Source organism: Microtus ochrogaster, linkage group LG4 (assembly GCF_000317375.1).
Source record: "Microtus ochrogaster isolate Prairie Vole_2 linkage group LG4, MicOch1.0, whole genome shotgun sequence".
NCBI lineage: Eukaryota > Metazoa > Chordata > Mammalia > Rodentia > Cricetidae > Microtus > Microtus ochrogaster.
In genome coordinates, this window is record NC_022030.1 from 26994993 (window position 1) to 27013817 (window position 18825).

The 18825-nt window shown below is 42.9% G+C and overlaps 1 protein-coding gene across 2 annotated transcripts in view; it reads left to right on the forward strand.

Annotated features, from left to right (window-relative positions):
- Positions 1-18825, forward strand: part of Efna5 (ephrin A5) — a 283038-nt gene that overhangs the window by 223324 nt on the left and 40889 nt on the right. For both annotated transcript variants that reach the window (XM_026786214.1, XM_026786215.1), the window contains exon 2: positions 10950-11242. In XM_026786214.1, coding sequence (XP_026642015.1) covers positions 10950-11242 — 293 coding nt within the window. The remainder of the gene's footprint in view (positions 1-10949; positions 11243-18825) is intronic.

Below are 18825 nucleotides of genomic sequence, written 5' to 3' on the forward strand. Positions count from 1 at the left end.
GCCACCATCGCCCGGCGCAAATCTTCTTTCTCAGCTATAGGGTCAGCAAGTTCCCCAAAGTGCGTCTTCTGTTTACCTGTACCCTACTTCTCTGAGATAGAGCTGAAAGGTGTATTTGATATTTAATCTGAAGGATGGAAAAAAAAACACAAGTTCCTTTTAGCACGTAAAATGGGTTATGATTTTAATTAAATATTTGGCATGTATAAAGTAGGAACCAGATGTTGAATTAAAATTTCAACAAATGAAATTGGCCTTTTCTGTAAATAAGCTGAATGATGAGCTGAAGTCACATTTACTCAACAGTGGACACAGATTCTGTGTTTAAGTTCCAGGCTGATTTGGCAGCTCCCACGGGATTCATAAACCCATTTACTGTTCTTTGACCTAGCTCATCAGTGCTGAGTTTGTGACCAGCCACAGCTCATGGTTTGCTTTGTTTTCTCCCTTTGAGAGGACGGAACACTTTGAATAGCAATAAAATGTTACTGTGTACATGGCAAAACTTTGGGGTCTGTGGTTACGCTGCGGAATGTTGAGGAGAGCCAATTGTGACCCTCTCCCCTCCGAGCTCACAGAGCTGGCTTGTCACCCAGCATGGAGGGTCCATTATCACCTTATTTCATCATCCTTGTACCTTGAGTCCTTTGAAACCCAGGGCCTACACACATGGCTCGTTCAAACCTTGTAGCACGCTGTACCAAAACTTGTGAAAGTTCAAGACGCAGGTCATGTCCACTTGCTTTGAACTGTGGTTTTGAAAGGAGAGGTTATTAACACGGAACTGATGGAGCAAGACATCAACTATTCTCTGTCACCGAGATAAACAAGATTCAAGTAGGTAGAGCTGTTATTGTACATAAGGCTCCCCGAAGTGCCTGGATTTGTTTCTAAGAAATAAATCGTGAACTGTTTATCTCTTTCCTCCTCTTACGTTTTCTTGGAATCGAGCAATCCATTTCTTATTTTGAAAGTTAGGTTATTCTTACATATATCTTCCTGTGGTCCAGGCTATAAAAGTAAACAGAGGAGCCAGCTGTATGAATGAATATCCTTTTAATAACTTCAGGGAAGAAGTCATAATAATAGTAAGCAGTGGAAACCCACACTTATGGGATGACCTGTAGTACCCAACTTCCCAGGCTCAATCCACGGGAGTCCTGCCAGCATGTGCATTAAATGACAGTTTCCTAGGTTCTGATAGTAGAAGTACCGTGTGGTTTGCTGTGCTCCCGAAACACATTTGCTGTGGTGCTTGAAGGGTGCTAGCATTTTCTGTCTTCATTTCCAGGGTTGAGGAGGAGAAAAACGAAGTAGGGACTGTTCTATACCACCCTCATTTCTTCTGTCTCTCAGTGAAAGCCTTGCTGAAGCCTCGCAGTTAGCACAGTTGCCTCATGACCATACAATCACTTTTGTAGTGCTGTAAGTTAATTTCAGAAGTAAAACGATCCCTACTTAGGAAAATAGTGTGTCCTGTCTACTCAGAACAACTCAGAGATACTGAGCGTCTCCTCACGCAGGATAGTGTGGGAGGTGCCAACAGTAGCTTAACGCTACCCTTGTCTCCTTCCCTCTCGTTCCCTTCTTCCCTGGGTATTTTTAGTTATTCTTTATTGCATTTCATCAATTTATTACTCATTATTTTTTATTATTACTGATGGTATTATAACTGATAGTATATAGTCACTGGTAGTATTCTAACTTGAAATCACTCTACTTTCTTCTATACTATTAATTTCATCTTTTAAAAACACAGTATTAGTCCCCCAGGCTACCGGTACAAACTACAATAGACTTGGTATCTTAAGCAACAGATCGATTTTTCCAGAGAGAGGCATCCAATATCAAGATGCAGCAGGGGTTGGTTAGGCTTAGCTGAATGGCTACGTGGCTATGAGCAGCTCCCCTTTTCATCGTGTCTTCCCATGGCCAACAGAGGGAGTGATCTGCTATCTCCTGTTAAGCTGATACTAATCCTTCTGGCTAAGGCCTCCTTTAACCGTAATTACCCTCATAAAGCTCCCGTCTCCAAATACATTCATATAGAGCCTAGGCTTTCAACATAAGTCGTCTGGGGATAGAGATATGTTAAGTGCGTAACACTGCAAGTATGGAAGAAACAAAACGTCTCAAATAGAGATCAGATCACGAGGTGCACTCTGTGGGTCACGAAACTTTGACCTGGTGCTTGCTGTGTGCTCCTTTATGTGCACAAGTGTGCTCTGGTGATGATAGCTTTAGAGGAAGTCCCAAGGTAAAAACAGTAGGAAGCCGGTCTACCTACCAGGCCTATGGCAGTGGCCTGGTTTGACTGGGAGAGATGTGGAAAATGTCAGGCATTCTGGCCCTGTAGAGACTAAGTCAGTGACTTAATTCTAGTCTCTGTTCACAAGGGTCTGGGTCACACGTTGGTGGTGACTGGCTGATTGCTGAGAAACTTGATTTCCTCTCCTCGCTCGGGGTTCAGCGACAGAGAGACGTGGATGTCGAGCCGTTTGTATTCTCCATGCCTTCTCACTGCACCAAAACCCTGCCTGCTTTGGTCCTGACCTGAGCAGACGGGAGCCTCCAGACCTGAGGAGCCTCTGGATTGCCAGCGTCTGGTTGCCGGGGACACAGCACAGAACAGAACAGTGGCTGGCAGAGGCTGAAAGGAGTCTTGGGTGTTCCTGCCAGTGTGAGAGGCGGCTGCAGGGTTTTGTGAAGCAGTCTGCTGAACCCTCTCAAATAGAGGCACCCAGTGCTGTTCAGCTGTGTAATTGGGATGGAAATGGGCCAATGAGAGGCAGCAGTTTGTGCTTAACCTTTTGGGAGTCTTGTTCCAGGAGACTTGGGGGGGGGGCAACATTACAAATAATAAGCTTCTCCGCCTGATTTGTAATGAATTAGTAATAAGCGGCCTGGTGCCGTAAGAAAGTCTGCGATTACGGCGCGGCTTCAGCTAAGAGCGCGGGACCGCATCTTATTTTGATCAGCTGTAGCATAGCAAAGACATGTAATTATCATAATCTAACAATTAGCTTGGCATCACTTTCCAGTGTTTAATTACCCCGATAAATGGTAATTGAATAGAGGACTTAATGACAAGAGAGAAACTTTAATTCTGCCTTAGGTGCTTAAGTTGTCTACTCGGCTCGGCATAATTTTCTAGCATTGCTTGAACAACAGTCTTGACTGTCATTTTCCGCCTTTGCCGCCCGCCATTATTTTCTTTCATGATCTTGACCTTTGTTTATCATCCCGTGAAACTCTTCGGAAAATTTGACACAGCGACCCAGAATCCGTAAGATGATCACTTGTTTTCCGTTTCTTGGATACATTATTCAGCAAAAATTTCCCTTCTTTGGGTATCCATCAAAGTGCAGGCACTCAGGTGATTGTCGGGGTGCCGAGACAATAGAGGCTGCAGCAGCTTCAAGGAGATGGATAGAGAAGACGCCTACAGACACGTCCCAGTTTCCCCGCGTCAACCCGTTTTCTTTGCGTGAATTCGCTATTTTTTATGACAGTAGTGAACATCTAGACTCTTGATACTCTAGATTGCATCTCCTTTCACTTCTTACCCTCGGACATTAATCCAGCTACTCAAAAGGTCCTCCTAAGCGGCCTGTAAACCTAGCTGCCTCTTCTATGCCATATTTCCTAGCCACAGCACTGCTCTCTGCCTTACAAATTGGAGCTTCCAGTTAGATGACGTTACTGTGGTTGTTCTTTGGCACACTTGCTACCTTTTGGCTGATAAGGCACATAAGACGTGCATATTTCCTGTCTCCTGGCTTATTGTGTTTTGTTTGTTTATCAGTAAATTAATATAGACTCATTCCACATGGGTCTTCAAAATCCAGTTATTAGAAAAGTCAGAGATAAAACTCTGGGGCCTGGAACATAACTTTCAAAAAGTTACCATCAACTCATACAAATATTTCCCTGTTTATATATCGGGTATGTGAGAAATACCGAGTCATTATTCTCCAAAGTCCTCTTCTTGGTTTGGTGAAGAAAGTAGAGGGTTTATTATTGCTCTTTGTTATTATTACTTTTGAAACTAAGAATGGCCTGGACTTCTGCCAGGTACTACCTTGTCACCAGGAATAAAGTGGCATACTTAGAAGAGAGCGATTGGACAGATGGTTCATTGGTTTGGTAGACTCCCATACCCCCTGACCAGATGAGATACTGGCTGTATAACCTACTTGATGATTTTTTTTCTCTGCCTACTCATGATCAGTCTGCATAGATGCAGTAGGGTCTCGACCCCATACACTCAAGGGACCCTAAAACTCCAGATGCCTTGGAGCCTGCTGCCTAGCTTTGTTGAAAACTCCTGGCCAGCAGACATGGTGAGAAACAGCCCGTTCTGCGTTGTGGAAGTGACCCATGTTAGGACCACACTGATTGCCGGATGTTAATTCTTTATTTTTCTTTCAAAATCCCCTTTCGAAAACGATTTGACATGATCTGTGATGTGTCGGTCTTGTTAGGGCTCTGCCTTGTAAATAGGCTGGCTTGGCCTGCTGACATTGGCTCACTCACACCCCGTGCCCCAGGCTTCATTGGGGGCTTAAAAGCAATTAGACTGTCACCCAAAATACCCAGTTCCTTCCTAGAGAAAAGTCTTGTTTAGGCTCTGCCAATTTAATGCTTTCTTTCCTTTGGAGCTCCTCTGTCAAGCTAATAAAATGAACTCCAAATGAGTTAAAACACAGGGAGAGAGCATTCCGTGTGCCCTGTGTGTGTAAGGCAGGTACTGCTCACAGGACATACAATTTGTAAGAAGCCATTAGGACTGGTACACCTAATACTAGGATAGCAACAAGCAAGAGCTGTTCAAGATCCTTATCTACTCATTTGGTAGGGATAATTAACACTGGATAATGGGACTTTGAAGTGGACACACACAGTAGAGAGAGGGAAAGACCAAACCCGCAAGTTATCACACTCGTCTCCTGATGAATTCTGGGTAGTCAGTCAAGACATTAGGTCTTATCACTGTAACCTAGTTCATGAAAGCTGCCATGCTGCAGGCCTGCACGCCAGTGAACTCTGTTAGGAATTTTCATGAACGGATCAACACAGCACTTAGATCTGTGGAGTAAGTAGTTCATCAGTATCTCGCCCTTCATCAGACGGAGAGGTATATGATGTAGCAGAAGTTATTAGCACACGCGCTGCATCTATGTAGCGTATACTGGACTGTGTTTCATCTGCAAAAGACGAAGGAGGATACATCCCTGAAATACTTATGGAAGCAAATTTTCCCTCCAGTTGTCGAGTCTCGCAACTGCAGGAATAGTAGTTGATACTGTTACGCTGCTGAACCTGGAGGAGGTAGACTGGACATCATTGGCTTCAAGTGCTTTGGTTGCACCGAAACTACCCATGCCCCACACTCTGAGAGCCCTCTCAATTTGCCAGTGCATCCCCAAAAGCCTCCTATTTTAGCCCCAGAGAGAGAGGAAAAGTTTAAAATCAGCAAAACAAATATTTGTCCAGCCCTTAGTGATACCGCTACCATTTATCTATGCCAAGTTTCACTTGCTGTTTTTATTTCATGCTTGAGCCTCTGCAAGGAAACAAAACACAAAAAAGAACATCTTCGGATTTAGGGTAGGGACCATAAGGCTTGCATTCTGCGCTGAGCGGAAGAGCAGAAGGAGCTGGGGAGAAGCGTGTTACATAACTGGACGGCTGTCCTGCCCATTGCCCAGAAGCACTTTTATAAAGCGAAGCCCACGTCTCTTCCAGGGCCCATTGGGTCCTTTTGGGACAAGTGAGAAATTCTTCCGGCTAACAGACACATCTTGTTCTGTAATTAGACTTTAAATCAAAACTAGTGGAATTGAAAGACCATGCTGCCGAGACATATTCATTCTAGATTTAGTTTAAAATTTGAGAAGAACCCTGAGCTGATAAATTTGCTTAATCTTTGATCATAAATCACATTCTTTTTTTTTTTTTGCATTTCACTTCCAGAATGTCATATATTAGGTTGCCCTGTAATTATGGAGGTGACAGCGGAGTCCTACTCAAATATGAATGTTAAAACAATCACCTCTTGACATATGAAGATGTATTTAAAACGTAGTCATCAACCGTCCAATTGGGGAGAGATAACATTTTTATTGTTGAGTGCTTTAAGACATTACCCTAAGGGGAGTAAAAGTGCCCCGAAGCTCCCTAACTTCTAATGGCATCATCTCCTTCCAGTGACACTGTGTCTGTATTTATGGAGTGAAGACACTTCGCTCAGGAGTCACTTGATAAAATACCTCACCATGTATTTCCCTGGAAGCAAGTTCTCTGCTGTGCCAGCAACATATGCTAAAGGCCAATTTAGAATGTTTTAAATATGCACCGTCCCCTTCCTTTTCCAGCTAGGAAGATGGAATGCTTTTTGGCGTTAGCAGAGGGGGAAGGAGCGGGAGGAGGAAGGCTCCGGGAGAAAATGGCTGGGGGAGGATTGTGCTCCTACTGCACTGCTTGTGTCTTTCTGGCGTTTGCTGTCTCTAGCTGTCAGAGCCCACGACGCAGGGGCATATGGTCGAGGAGAAGGAAATGTCAGTGTCACAAAAAGCCATTGCCCGACAAAGACACCTTTGCTTTACTAAAGGACAGGGTTGAGGTAAGAACGCCACCGAAAACGAAACCAAGTACTCATTACTAGATGTCTGATTTTCCAGTGATCCAGGGTGGAAAATACAGGAGTCAGGAGGACAGAGATGTATGGGTCAAGCTAACTAATGCTGTCAAATGATAGTTTAGTTTATGTCTCAGGAAGAATTTGTGGGCATGTCATTGAGAACTAAATGAAAAGACAATTGTCATTTCTTTATTTGATTTGAGTTTTGAGATTCAAGTCATGATTCACTTCCACTGCCCAGGTTAACTAAGAGAAGAGATATTAACAATGGTTGTAAATTGATAATCAAGATGACATTTAGCAATGTGATGGAAAGTCACCAGCCAAATACTTAGAGGCAGGCTTCCCAGCTCTCGTCCCTACTTCTGTGGTCACATTGCCACAAGTCGCCTTTGGAAATGTGCCTTTCCTTTAACCTGTCAGGTGGCTTCATCGTCTCCAACTTCCCACCAACTCTATGACACACTCTGGCTATTGGGGATGATTACAGAGGCTTAATTTTTGTGCTGAATTTTATTCTTAGGCAGGTAACATGGACCTTTGGTAATAGAGATGATATTGACCCTCAACCAATCTATTGACAGATTTTTGATAGGTGGGTAAAATACAATTTTGCTGTAAGAGATATATTTTATTGTATGTTGTGAGGAGCATTGATCTGACCAGACATGGATCCCAGTGAGAAACAGGGGCCATCTTTCTATGCATGTGGAATGTTTCTGGCTCCTGAGAGATTTACGCTGTGCAGGCAGAGTGGTAACTGCTTACACAGATGAAACCCCCTTACTAAATATGGTGAGAGTTCATGCTTTTACAGGGTGAACCACAGTGATGATTTAAAGACTGGACGAATGATTGCTCCCTTATCTGGTGGCCTGCCAGATATTATAGTTTCTTATTTAATTTATTTAATTATTATATATTAAAGATTCAGTGATCTCAAAGAGGTCACCACTACGGACGCAGTGGGTAAAATCAGAGGAAGTAAGAAAGAGAAGAGGTTTGCAGGAAAGGCCCTAAGAAGCGTGCTAACCTGTAGGGCAGTGCTTGTGCTGCCACAGCACCTGTAAATATGGCACGCAGAATCTTTTCTAGATGTGCATTTCTTCTTTAGTGTGAGCCCAGGCTTGTGAAAGCTGTTTTCTGATGGAAACAATCCCTCTATGCGAATGGCTGCTGAGCCTAACAGCACCTTTATCCTGTGAGAGACTAGAACAGCGTGTGTGAGTCAAGAGCTCACACTGCCGTCGAAGGCTTCTTGTCAATGCTGATGTTCACATGGGCAGGCAGGGAAGAGATGCAGGCTTGTCCTGTAAGGGTGTCCCCCTAAGGGAAACTGGTACCCACCGTTTTAAGAGGGTACCATTTAGGAAGAGGAGTCGCTGCAGTGGTGGAACGGTCACACTGCAGGGCCATTGTAGTTTCTAAGACAGGATATGCTTCAGAACCAAGTAAGACTTGGGTTCTGATTTTAACCCCACTACCTATGTATAGTGAAAAATTGAGCTAAGAGAATGATATCTTCTCTGGATGTTGTTCCTGATTGGTAACGTAAAACATTATAACTGCTTGATATAGTAGTTTTGAGTATCAGAGTGTATGTATGTCCTATATGCAGAACACACACAGATTCCCAGGACAGCAAAGGCTTGTATTAGTAAATGGGAAAGAGATGCAAAACTCCATTGAGAATGAGACTCGTCCCTCTAGGGAATATGAAGCAGACCTGCGGACTTGATGTTAGCAATTTAATCTCTTAGGAAACACAATATGACGAGCATTAGCTCTGAGGTCAGACGGATTTAGTTTCAGTTCCCCTCGGCCTTTTACTAGCTGTGAACACTGGGCACATCACTTGGGTTAATCTCAGTGTCTTTGTCTTTGAGTAGATAGCACAGTAGTGAATTGTCTGTGGTTCTGTGATGGATATTAAACTGAAATATGAATGTAACATACTAAGTATTCAATCTTAGTCATGTTCGGTGTGCTATAAAATTAGAATATCTAATCCTATTTTTTTTTCTTTTATACCTAAGCACATTGTATAATGCCTTTCAGGGGTTTCACTCAGTCATTGTTTTATTTAGATATTGCCTATTTTTTGACATATGCATTAGTAAACACATGTGCAAATTAAAGACCTGAAACAAGACAGGCCTACAATCCTGTCACTGAAGAGTAGATACAGGAAGGTTTAGGAGTCCAAGGCCACTCTTGGCAACGAGGCAAGTTCAAGTTGAGCCTCTGCTACATAACACCTGTTTCAAAAAACAGACGAGCAAACAAGGATCCGAAACAGAAGTGTAAATTGGCTATGAAAGATTATCATCTTCAGCAATTGATAAAGAATATGAGTTGTTAGAACAAGCACGTATTTAAAATAGGCAACTCAGTAATTTACTTACCTCACATGGAAATCCAGTATCACGTGGGGAGGCAACTGGTCAATGGAGGATGGGTTTTTTCAGTTCCGTAATTTGCATTGTTAGAATTTTAGTGACATTAACAGAGAAAAAAATGGAAGAGGTGAACTAAACCCAAGGTGCCAAAGAAACGTGGCAATGTGGCTTTTAATTATAGAACAACAGAATTATAGAATAAGAGAATATCAGCATAAAACCGGGTAATGACAGTTTTTAATTTTCATTTTCAATTTGAGCACTTTCAAATGCTAGTCAAGCTTGCATGAGTGACACTAGGGAAAGAACCCCCCCATGTCTCTAAAATCTGTAATAATAATATAATAGTTTAAAGTGCATCTGGGCATCACCTTCTGCTGCAGTTCTTGTCTGGCTTTCATCCAAAACTGTCAGGCTACTCTTGAGTACTGATGATTCATAGCCCGACACCTTTTATCTGAACATTGCAATGTCTTTTCTTTGTACTTTAGCCGCGATGTTACCTTGATGTTCAGAAATCTCTTAAAAGCAACAGTCTTTCCGTACATCTTGACAAATCAGTGCCTGCCAGTAATGAAGAAGTGGTAAACTCACGATCATGATAAACACAAAGACATAAACACCCGCGGTTCTCTTTGGAAGAAATGCCCGTGTGTTTGGAAGGATCCTAGCCGGAATGGAAATGTTCCGATACCTTCCCTTGGTTTTTGATTTGGAACTTTTAAACCTCCAGTTGCTCTTTCTATGCTTCCTCCTCTGAGACTTGAGGAGCCTTGGGGCGGGGGGACAACCAAGGTGGATGGATACCCATTGTTCTCCTATCATACATGGAAGGGAACCGAGGCTCTGGGTGACTTATGACTTTGACTCATCAGATACAATCCTTAAAGCCAGGTCGGCTTACTAAGTGAGTGCTTCTCCCGCTTTCTTTTTGAACAGTGTTGTGTCTCAAACCGGAATCTTTGCCAGAGAGTGTTTAGCATTGAAAATAAGAGTGGTCTGTTTTTCCTAGGCTAACCTTGAGTCCCGCGGTGCTGAGGTTCTCATTTATGCTTGGGTCCTCCATTTTAAGAACTCAGTGGGAAACTGGAGGGAATGAGGAGGCGCCTAGAGCGAGAAGGAGCCTGGGACTGTCCCAGAGATAACCAAAGGAACAAGGATTTTCATGTACGGAGAAAGGAGGCTACAGACGCAGCTGACATCTCTAAATGTTTTATGGATTACCTTGTGGAAGAGGAATTAGATGCGCCCTTTGTAACTGCGGGCGGCAGAAGTAGAATCAGTGAGTAGAAATTACACAGAAGCAGATTTATGCTCAATATAGGAGGAAAGTTTCTAACATTTAGAGATGTCCAAAAATGGAATTGACCAGCTCATCATCGCTGGGAAGTGTTCATGTGAGACTGGCTGTCCGGCTTGAAGATTATGGGGCTTTATGAGTGTTGTATTTCAGCAGTAACACAGCTTTATAGTGAACCTTTCTGAGGGCTTAGGGAAGAATTTCCCCGCTAGCTAAAAACAAAGGCGTTTTTATAAGCTTTCCTACCATGATTTTAGGCTGAGAAAGATGTGCCCATATGATTCTTACTTCCCACATCACTGTGGCCTGTGAAATACTTTTCAGTTCACTGGGAAAGATATTAATTAAGACAGAGAAGCTGTAGTTTTATAGACTTGAACTGAAGCAGACATGTACTTACTGGCTGGTGTCGTGTGTGTGTGTGTGTGTGTGTGTGTGTGGTGTGCAGTTGGATTTGTAACTTTTCACATCAGGCTGTAACAGCGGTCAGTAAGAACTTTTCATACTAAATGTTTTATTTCCAGGCTTATTGGCGGCCTCCGCTGTTGATTCCAAGCAGGAGACTTTCCCTGTCTGAATTTTCTTCATCTCCTTCTCTTTCCAACAGATTCCAGAGGGGTGACTACCACATTGACGTCTGCATCAATGACTACCTGGATGTTTTCTGCCCTCACTATGAGGACTCTGTCCCAGAAGACAAGACTGAGCGCTATGTCCTCTACATGGTGAACTTTGATGGCTACAGTGCATGCGACCATACTTCCAAAGGGTTCAAGAGATGGGAATGTAACCGGCCTCACTCTCCAAACGGACCGCTGAAGTTCTCAGAGAAATTCCAGCTCTTCACTCCCTTTTCTCTAGGATTTGAATTCAGGCCGGGCCGAGAGTATTTCTACATCTGTGAGTACATAGCGATTTATTCTGTTGTGGGGCAGCTGCAAAACTCGGGCTCATTTAAAAAAAAGAAAAGAAAAAAAAAAAAACCAAACCACCAAACCTAGGTTGTGGAGAATTGCAGAGCTGGACTCTGCATTACAGATGTCTCCTTGTAAATGCACACATCATGGTCCCTAGATACATTAGCTGGGAATTGAGAACCCAAATTAGATTAAAGACACACCGCTTCTTCCCCTATGAAATTGCGTGTCAGCCCGTTCAGTGAACCACTGCTGACTGGTATTTCTTTTAAATGAAAATTGCCAGGACTTTTTTTTTTTTAAGCTTGGGGAAAGGAAAAAAAAAGATTCCTGAAAAAAGAATTAAAGGAAATAATTAAATTTACATAACTTGGAGTCATTGCATTTCTTATTCAGGTGTCAGCAATATCCTTTCAATCATCCACATTTTTCGTGGAGAAAGCCACAACGCCTGCAAATGTCAGCAGGCTCACGATAAAATACTTGCTTTGCACCGAGGAGAAGAGACAATTACTAGGAGCAGCTGTGTCTTTAGACAGGCAAGCGTGAAGCAGGATCTAGGAAGAGCTCCCAGGGAACTGCTTTCTCACCTGTGAGCCTTGTGTGACTCTCCTGAGAGAATTCTGAATGTTCTCGGCAGACCTGCCTTCGTCACCGTGCCACAGGCGGCCCTTCCTCTCCGTCACACACAGCGTTACAACAACGTTACATGTTGAGGCGTCACACTGTTAGAGATTACTCCTAAGTGCTTCTCAGAGTTCCCTATGTTTGAGACCCCTGGGGGTCTGGTTGTCATACAGATGTTGGCTTTAGACCTGAGATTCTGCACACATCAAGTGGCCAGGTAGTATTCATATTGCTGGCCTACAGGCCACACGTTGAGTAACAGGGTTCTAGCTGATACCAAACATAGGCCTCTTGGTAGCTGGACTCTTTTTTTTTTTTTTTTTTTAGTATCGAATACTTAGAGTCTGGGTGCTGGACTCTGGCCTTTCCCGTGTTCACTATTGACAGTAGGTCACAGAAGCTTATTTGTCCATTCATGGTACTCTGAGGTTCATGGTTTATTGAGGAGCTCACATTGGCTCTGAAGTGTCGGGAGGTGCTAGACGGAGATATTTCCTATTTTTTGTAAAGAGGGAGTGCAGGTAAGAACAGCTGCTGAATACAGATGCAAGGGCCAGTCTGGACTCAGGAGGACTTGAGGCTTACCTGTGTCAGGAATGAAGAAGCGTGATTGCACTCGCTGTGTAGAAATCCACCTGATACCACTCCGAATGCTTGGCATCCCTTTCCCCAATCAGCCTGCCAGACAAACAAGAGAGAGAACATTCCTGTTTTTCTGACTCAGTTCTTCCATCCAGATGTCTCCACCCACATGGTTTAGAGCCCCTGAGTTTCCTAGCTCCTCTCTATCTTCAGAAAACAGAATTTCATCATAAGTCAGATTTCACCGTCGCCACGGCTCTCTCGCTTGTATTGGAATTGAATTTTAAAAAGGAAATTGAACAGTACCAGTTTTATTATTTCAGCACATACTTCTGTTGTTAGTCATGAGAAAACATGTAAAAAAGCCTTGATACTATCTCACATCCAGTGCATAAAATAAGAAAAGGAAGATTGAGTCTCACAGATGCAGGAAACACTGGCACCCGGTGACCCCTCACGGTCTCAGGCAGTGCACTCAGCTTCACGAGTTCTGATTTTGTCAAAGAATCCCATTCAGCAGAGGGAGGAACAGGAAGGAGGAGGTTTTCAGTGATGGGGCAGCATTAATTTCATTAATTCCCCAACTGTAAACTGCTGTATTATAAGGGGAAATTATTACCAGGACTGATATCTTCTTATTGGCTTCTCAGATTTAAAAACCAACAAAAGCAGAAACTGAAAATAAGGAGACGGCCTCGAGATGGGAAACACACTTATGAGCCAACTAGTTGATTACGTGATTATTAGAAATTATAGAATCCATTGTGGTTCATAAGCAAGACGTTATTCACATATACTGTAGTGCTTGTGACTAGGTTTTTCCTCATTTGTGGTTAAATTCAATATTTCACTAAAAATCATTATGTGTCTTCTATAACATTCATTTAGCGGAGTCATTTAACTGTCAAGGGCTCCCGTCAAAGTAATTGTTCCAAAATGCTTCAAAATATCAAGAGCTTTTTGCTGTTCAGCTGAGTTTAACTTAAATTACTTTTTTTTAATGAAAGGTAAAATAGCACAAAATTAAGCAGCAAAGCGATGTTCATTTACAAGAGGCACAGTGGCCTGGTGTTCAATTAAATGGAATTTCCAACCATGTTTTCATCCCTCAGAAGCGTCCCTCCCTGTCTGCTCCATAGTGAAAGGCTCTCCTGTCTTTCTCTACGGAGAACAGGGGCAGGGCTAACATGGACGCCTTAGCACGTTTAATGTGCTCTGCTCATAATTAAAGCACAGGATTCTTCGGGGAGAATTGGCCCTCAGTTGAATTTCCTTTCTCCTACGATGTGGGGAATGAAAAAAAGGTGATTGGGAAATGGCTTTTCTTCACACTTGTTACGTCCATCTCAGAAAGGAGTTTAATTGCCCGCCAGTAGAAATCAGAGAGTGTTCTTGTGGGGACAAAGGGACCAAGTCTCTTAACACCTCTCTCCTCGCATCTCCAGAACCAGGCAGAGGAAAAAGCCCATAGCCTATGGTCTGTCCTGCTTTAGGTTTGAGCTCAGCTGTGAGGTAGGGGGGCAGAAAGATAGTAACAGATTTGGCAGAAAGGCAAGGCAAGCATTTCATAGCAGGGGCACCTAGATTCAGACAAGAGACACACCAGAGAATTCTCATCAATATCCCCTTCGTCTTCAGGAGGCTTATCGTCTTTCTTAACTTCTCCGCGTTACATAAATTAAGAAAATGTTTTGGTTGACTGTATCTCATGTAGAGCGCCTGGTTTACCTTCAGGACAAAGTGCCCTTCAGTGTTCTCGCTCCTTTACTCGTCTCAAATGGGGGTTGGTCACTGCCCCCCTTCCCTCGGGAGCTAGCTACGGGCAGAGTTGTGACACACGGGACTGCTCCTGAGTCTGACCAACAGTTTTCAAGCCCTTGATAAGAGACTGGCATCCTAAAGTGGCTACAGAAAGATCAGCGGTGTTTCTATCTGTAGTAATAGATTCTCAGAACTGCCAGTCAGTTGGTTAAGGCAATAGGTCATTAGTATAGACTTTATACTGGGCGTGTTCAAACTGATACCCAGAGCTGGAATACATCCCATGACAGCGATGGCCATGAATGTGGCCCTCCACATTAGGAGATCACAGCTTGGTGTCCCACTGTCAATACTTTTTATAAGGAAACTGCAATGTTAGAAATTAAAAAAAAATACTTTAAATTTTTTCTCCCAAATATTAACCTATAGAGAAGACGTTTAGAACTTTTTCTGCTCCCATAGCTACACCAGAAGCGATCAGAGAAATCACTAAAATAAGGACGTTAAATTACTTCTGTAAGTCCATAGAAATACTGATTTGAGGGCAGCCTTTTGTCGAGAGGGGAAATAAAAACAGTGATTGCCTGGCCCGTCAGTTGCTGTAATGAGCTATTTGAACCTGAGTAAGCCATCTGTTATCTTTGGAGTTCTACGTCCACCTCTGTACAATAACGTGGATGAAATGAATGAGTTCAGAAATTACCCGAAACTTTAATATCCTCCTGTTATTAGTTTTTATCTGAGGTCCGCACCTCGATAGCATCTGTACAGTGGCCCCACATGGTGCTGAGTAGATTTCAGTGCTAGCGACCAAGGGAGCTTTGAGAGATTTGTGTCGAACCCTGCACTCTCTGTCACTGCTGTCTGTGTTCTCTGCCAGTGTGACAGGCTCCTCTGTGATTCCCCAGCTCCTGGTGCTGCTGCCCTGGCCCTATCTCATCTTTTCTGAACCAGGGTGCTCCATGATTGCATTTTTCCTCCCCCAACCATCTTCCTCTCAGATCCTTCCCTTCTTCCCTGTTGCTGCGCCCTCCCCCCATCCTGTTCCCTATAGCTAGGCAGCACTCCCCAGTGGTGGGGCTTTGGCACTGTAATGTCGCCCGGCCTCATTGACCATCCCTTACTCTCACTCTTTTCAGAGGTGTGTTGATAAACATCTTTATCACAAAGGCCTGAAAAAAATATAAAAAAAACAACACTTTTTTAAAAATCATTCTCTACCCTCTTACTGTCTTGTGCTATTATTTTACCTCAGGCGCTTATCACTCCTGACATTAAATATTTATGATTTATTGTTCATAGCTGTTTCTGCCCTGTGGCTTGTATTATACTGTTTGTCGTGGAGAACATGTTCAGTAACTAGGAGTAAACAGTTTTTCTAGAGCACAGACTCTGTTCTAAGTGCAATTCTGAACACTTGGTCATTAGGATGATACTGCAAGATAGTGTTCTTTTTTGACTCTCTCTCTGGTGAATGAAGAAATTGAGGCAAAGGTCAGGTAACTTGAAAAAAGGATTTGGGGCATATGCTACGAGAAGAAAGAAAAAGATAAAAATCGAAGTTCTCCTGTACTTCAGAAGGAAGAGGACACTTTTTTTTTTAAGGTTAGAAAAGGATACAGCGAAATCCTTGACAGACAAGCATGAGGGCGTGCGTTAGGATCTTTAGCCCGTACGAATTTTGAATGTTGGGTGTGCTGGCTTGCCTGTCTCCTGAGCACACACAGAGTAGTGTGTGTGTGCATCTGCAGCTCTCTGCAGGATGCTTTCCCATCTCCAGAAGACATTACTAGCTCTGTCACTCCAGGCAACTCCCAAAGCCAGAAAAGTTGCATTTTCTAAAACAGAACCCCTAAATTGCTACTTGTATGGTGAAGTGTCCAAATTAGATTATAACCATCTCCGTACCCCCGAATTAGTGAATCTTTATTGGGTTTTGTTGTTGTTGTTGTTGTTTTGTTTGCTTGTTTTTCCGAGACAGGGTTTTCTGTGTAACAGATCAGATCTGGCTGTCCTGGAACTCACTTTGTAGACCAGGCTGGCCTTGAACTCAGAGATCTGCCTGCTTTTGCCTTCCAAGTGCTGGGATTAAAGGTGTGTGCCACCCCTGCCAGGCAAATTAGTGAATCTAAATGAATTATTTACTAGATAAAAGTATCATTTTCAGAAAATGACAATAGAAGGGCAAAAGATGGTAGCCTTTGCTTCATCTAATGTACTGATGGGTACATTCTATGCATGGGCACATTTTTCATAAATCCATTGTATATTGCGTTTTGAATGCATATTAACTGTCAATCTTCCATGTATTTTAGTAGTGCATAGTTTTGTCGTAGGCTGTGAGGCGATCCTAACATGCCCTACTTAGTTTATCAACAAAATAATCTAAATTTTACTAAGAGATGGATCCATATGATCCAGATCCAGAAACGGATTGCACAGTGTGGTTATTAAACAACCTTTTATAGATACGAAAATATTCAGAACAGCGGAACATTAATGTAAGGGCAAAGCTCCTTCACTTACCATCTGGCTCCGAAAGTTTTCTGTAGGGGAATTATGTGGGGGCTCTGAGTGGCATTTGCTTGCAGAAGTGTTTATAAAACCAGATGAGGGCTCAACAACACAGAGAATCCGCGTAGTCACAATACCAACAAAAACTGTATATCGAGGAGAAATAGTGTCAAGCAGCACATCCGGGAGATCTGCTCTGCAAACAACACCTGAATGAATATGTGTCATAATAATGCCCCACCTACAGGGACAGGACTAATTTTAAAGAAGGCAGTATTGTATGGCACGCTCTGCAGTAGCTCAATCGCTTGCTTTTAATTCAGTGGAAATACCGTGGCATCGAAGAAGAGAAATGTCTGGACTCTGGCCACTGCAGCCTTGGGTTTGAATCTACCTGGTCTCCTGAAGACTTATTTAGGTGTTTTGTGTATACGCGTGTCTGTATGCAGTGGCCTCAGAGGTCAGAAGAGGGCTCTAGGGTCTCTGGACCTGGAGTTAAGAGACAGCTGTGAGCTGCCCTGTGGCACTGGGAAGTGAACCCAGGTCCTCTGGGAAAACAATGTTCGTAACCCCTGGATCATCTCTCCAGTTCCTGTACTAGTCTCCTAGATACTAGGATGTTGATGGGATGTTGTCTAACCTTACCAAGCTTCCCCTTTCTTCATCTGTAAAATGGGTTTGACTATAGGAGTTCTTCACCACGGTCTTTCTTCTTCCCAAGTCAGGAGATGTGTTGTCTTTTAAAGAATGAACAGCCTGCTAAACAGGTGCGTTCAACCATCCTTAACCGAAACGACTGGTGTCCTTTGGAAATTTAAGTTACCTTGAATAGCCCAAATTGATATTTTAATTCAAGAAAATGCATAAACCATGTAAAGATTACATTTGAAAACTAGTTCCATGAGAAGAATTATGCCAGAATTATATTCACCCATGGATGTCTTAAATTCTCTGTAAAGTCTGGATTTGCAATAGCTTCCATTGGTAATCTACATTAGGAATCATTATTTTTTTCATAAAAGTTTTCACTTCAAGACTTTTATTCTTGATTTCTGAGAATATTCCTGCCTGTATCATAACGACATTTCTTTCCTCTGACTCAAACTCCATGTGAAATTTAATTTTTTTTCTTTTTATTAAAAATTTCCACCTCCTCCCATTTCTCTCCCCCTCCCCCTTTCTCTCCCTCTCCAGTCCAAAGAGCAGTCAGGGTTCCCTGCCCTGGGGGAAGTCCAAGGTCCTCCCCCCTCCATCCAGGTCTAGGAAGGTGAGCATCCAAACTGCTTAGGCTCCCACAAAGCCAGTACATGCAGCAGAATCAAAACCCAGTGTCATTGTCCTTGGCTTCTCAGTGAACCCTCATTGTCAGACACATTCAGAGAGTCTGGTTTGATCACATGCTCCATCAGTCCCAGTCCAGCTGGCCTTGGTGATCTCCCATTAGATCAGCCCCACCGTCTCAGTGGGTGGGAGCAGCCCTCGTTGTCCTGACTTCCTTGCTCATGTTCTCCCCACTTCTGCTCCTCATTTGGACCTTGGGAGCTCAGTCCAGTGCTCCAGTGTGGGTCTCTATCTCTATCTCGATCCATCACCACATGAAGGTTCATAGGAATTATTTTTGCTTTTGGAAGTTTCCACCAATCCACTTTTTTTCATGAATTTTCTTATTGCAATAGAAGAATGTGAAAATAGTACAATTATAAAAGCAGAATGCAAAAATGTTTTAATCATACACACTATTTTACTCTTGCATGGGAGGTAACTTATAAATACGGTATATTTTTTAGAATTAATACCTCAACACTTGTTCCTGTGTGTGTGTGTGTGTGTCTGTGTTTGCGTTCATGTGCAAACACACACTTTTCTGTTATTGGTCTTTATTATTATTATTACTAAGCCCTTCTTTGGGCATTATTCCCTCCAGTAGCAACTGTTCTGAGATCCTAGGCATTCATAACGGAATTGTTCAGTAGAACTCTCATCAAGGACTAAGTTACCCTTTCAGCTTTATTTATTTATTTACTTATTTATTTTTGGTTTTTCGAGACAGGGTTTCTCTGTGGTTTTGGAGCCTGTCCTGGA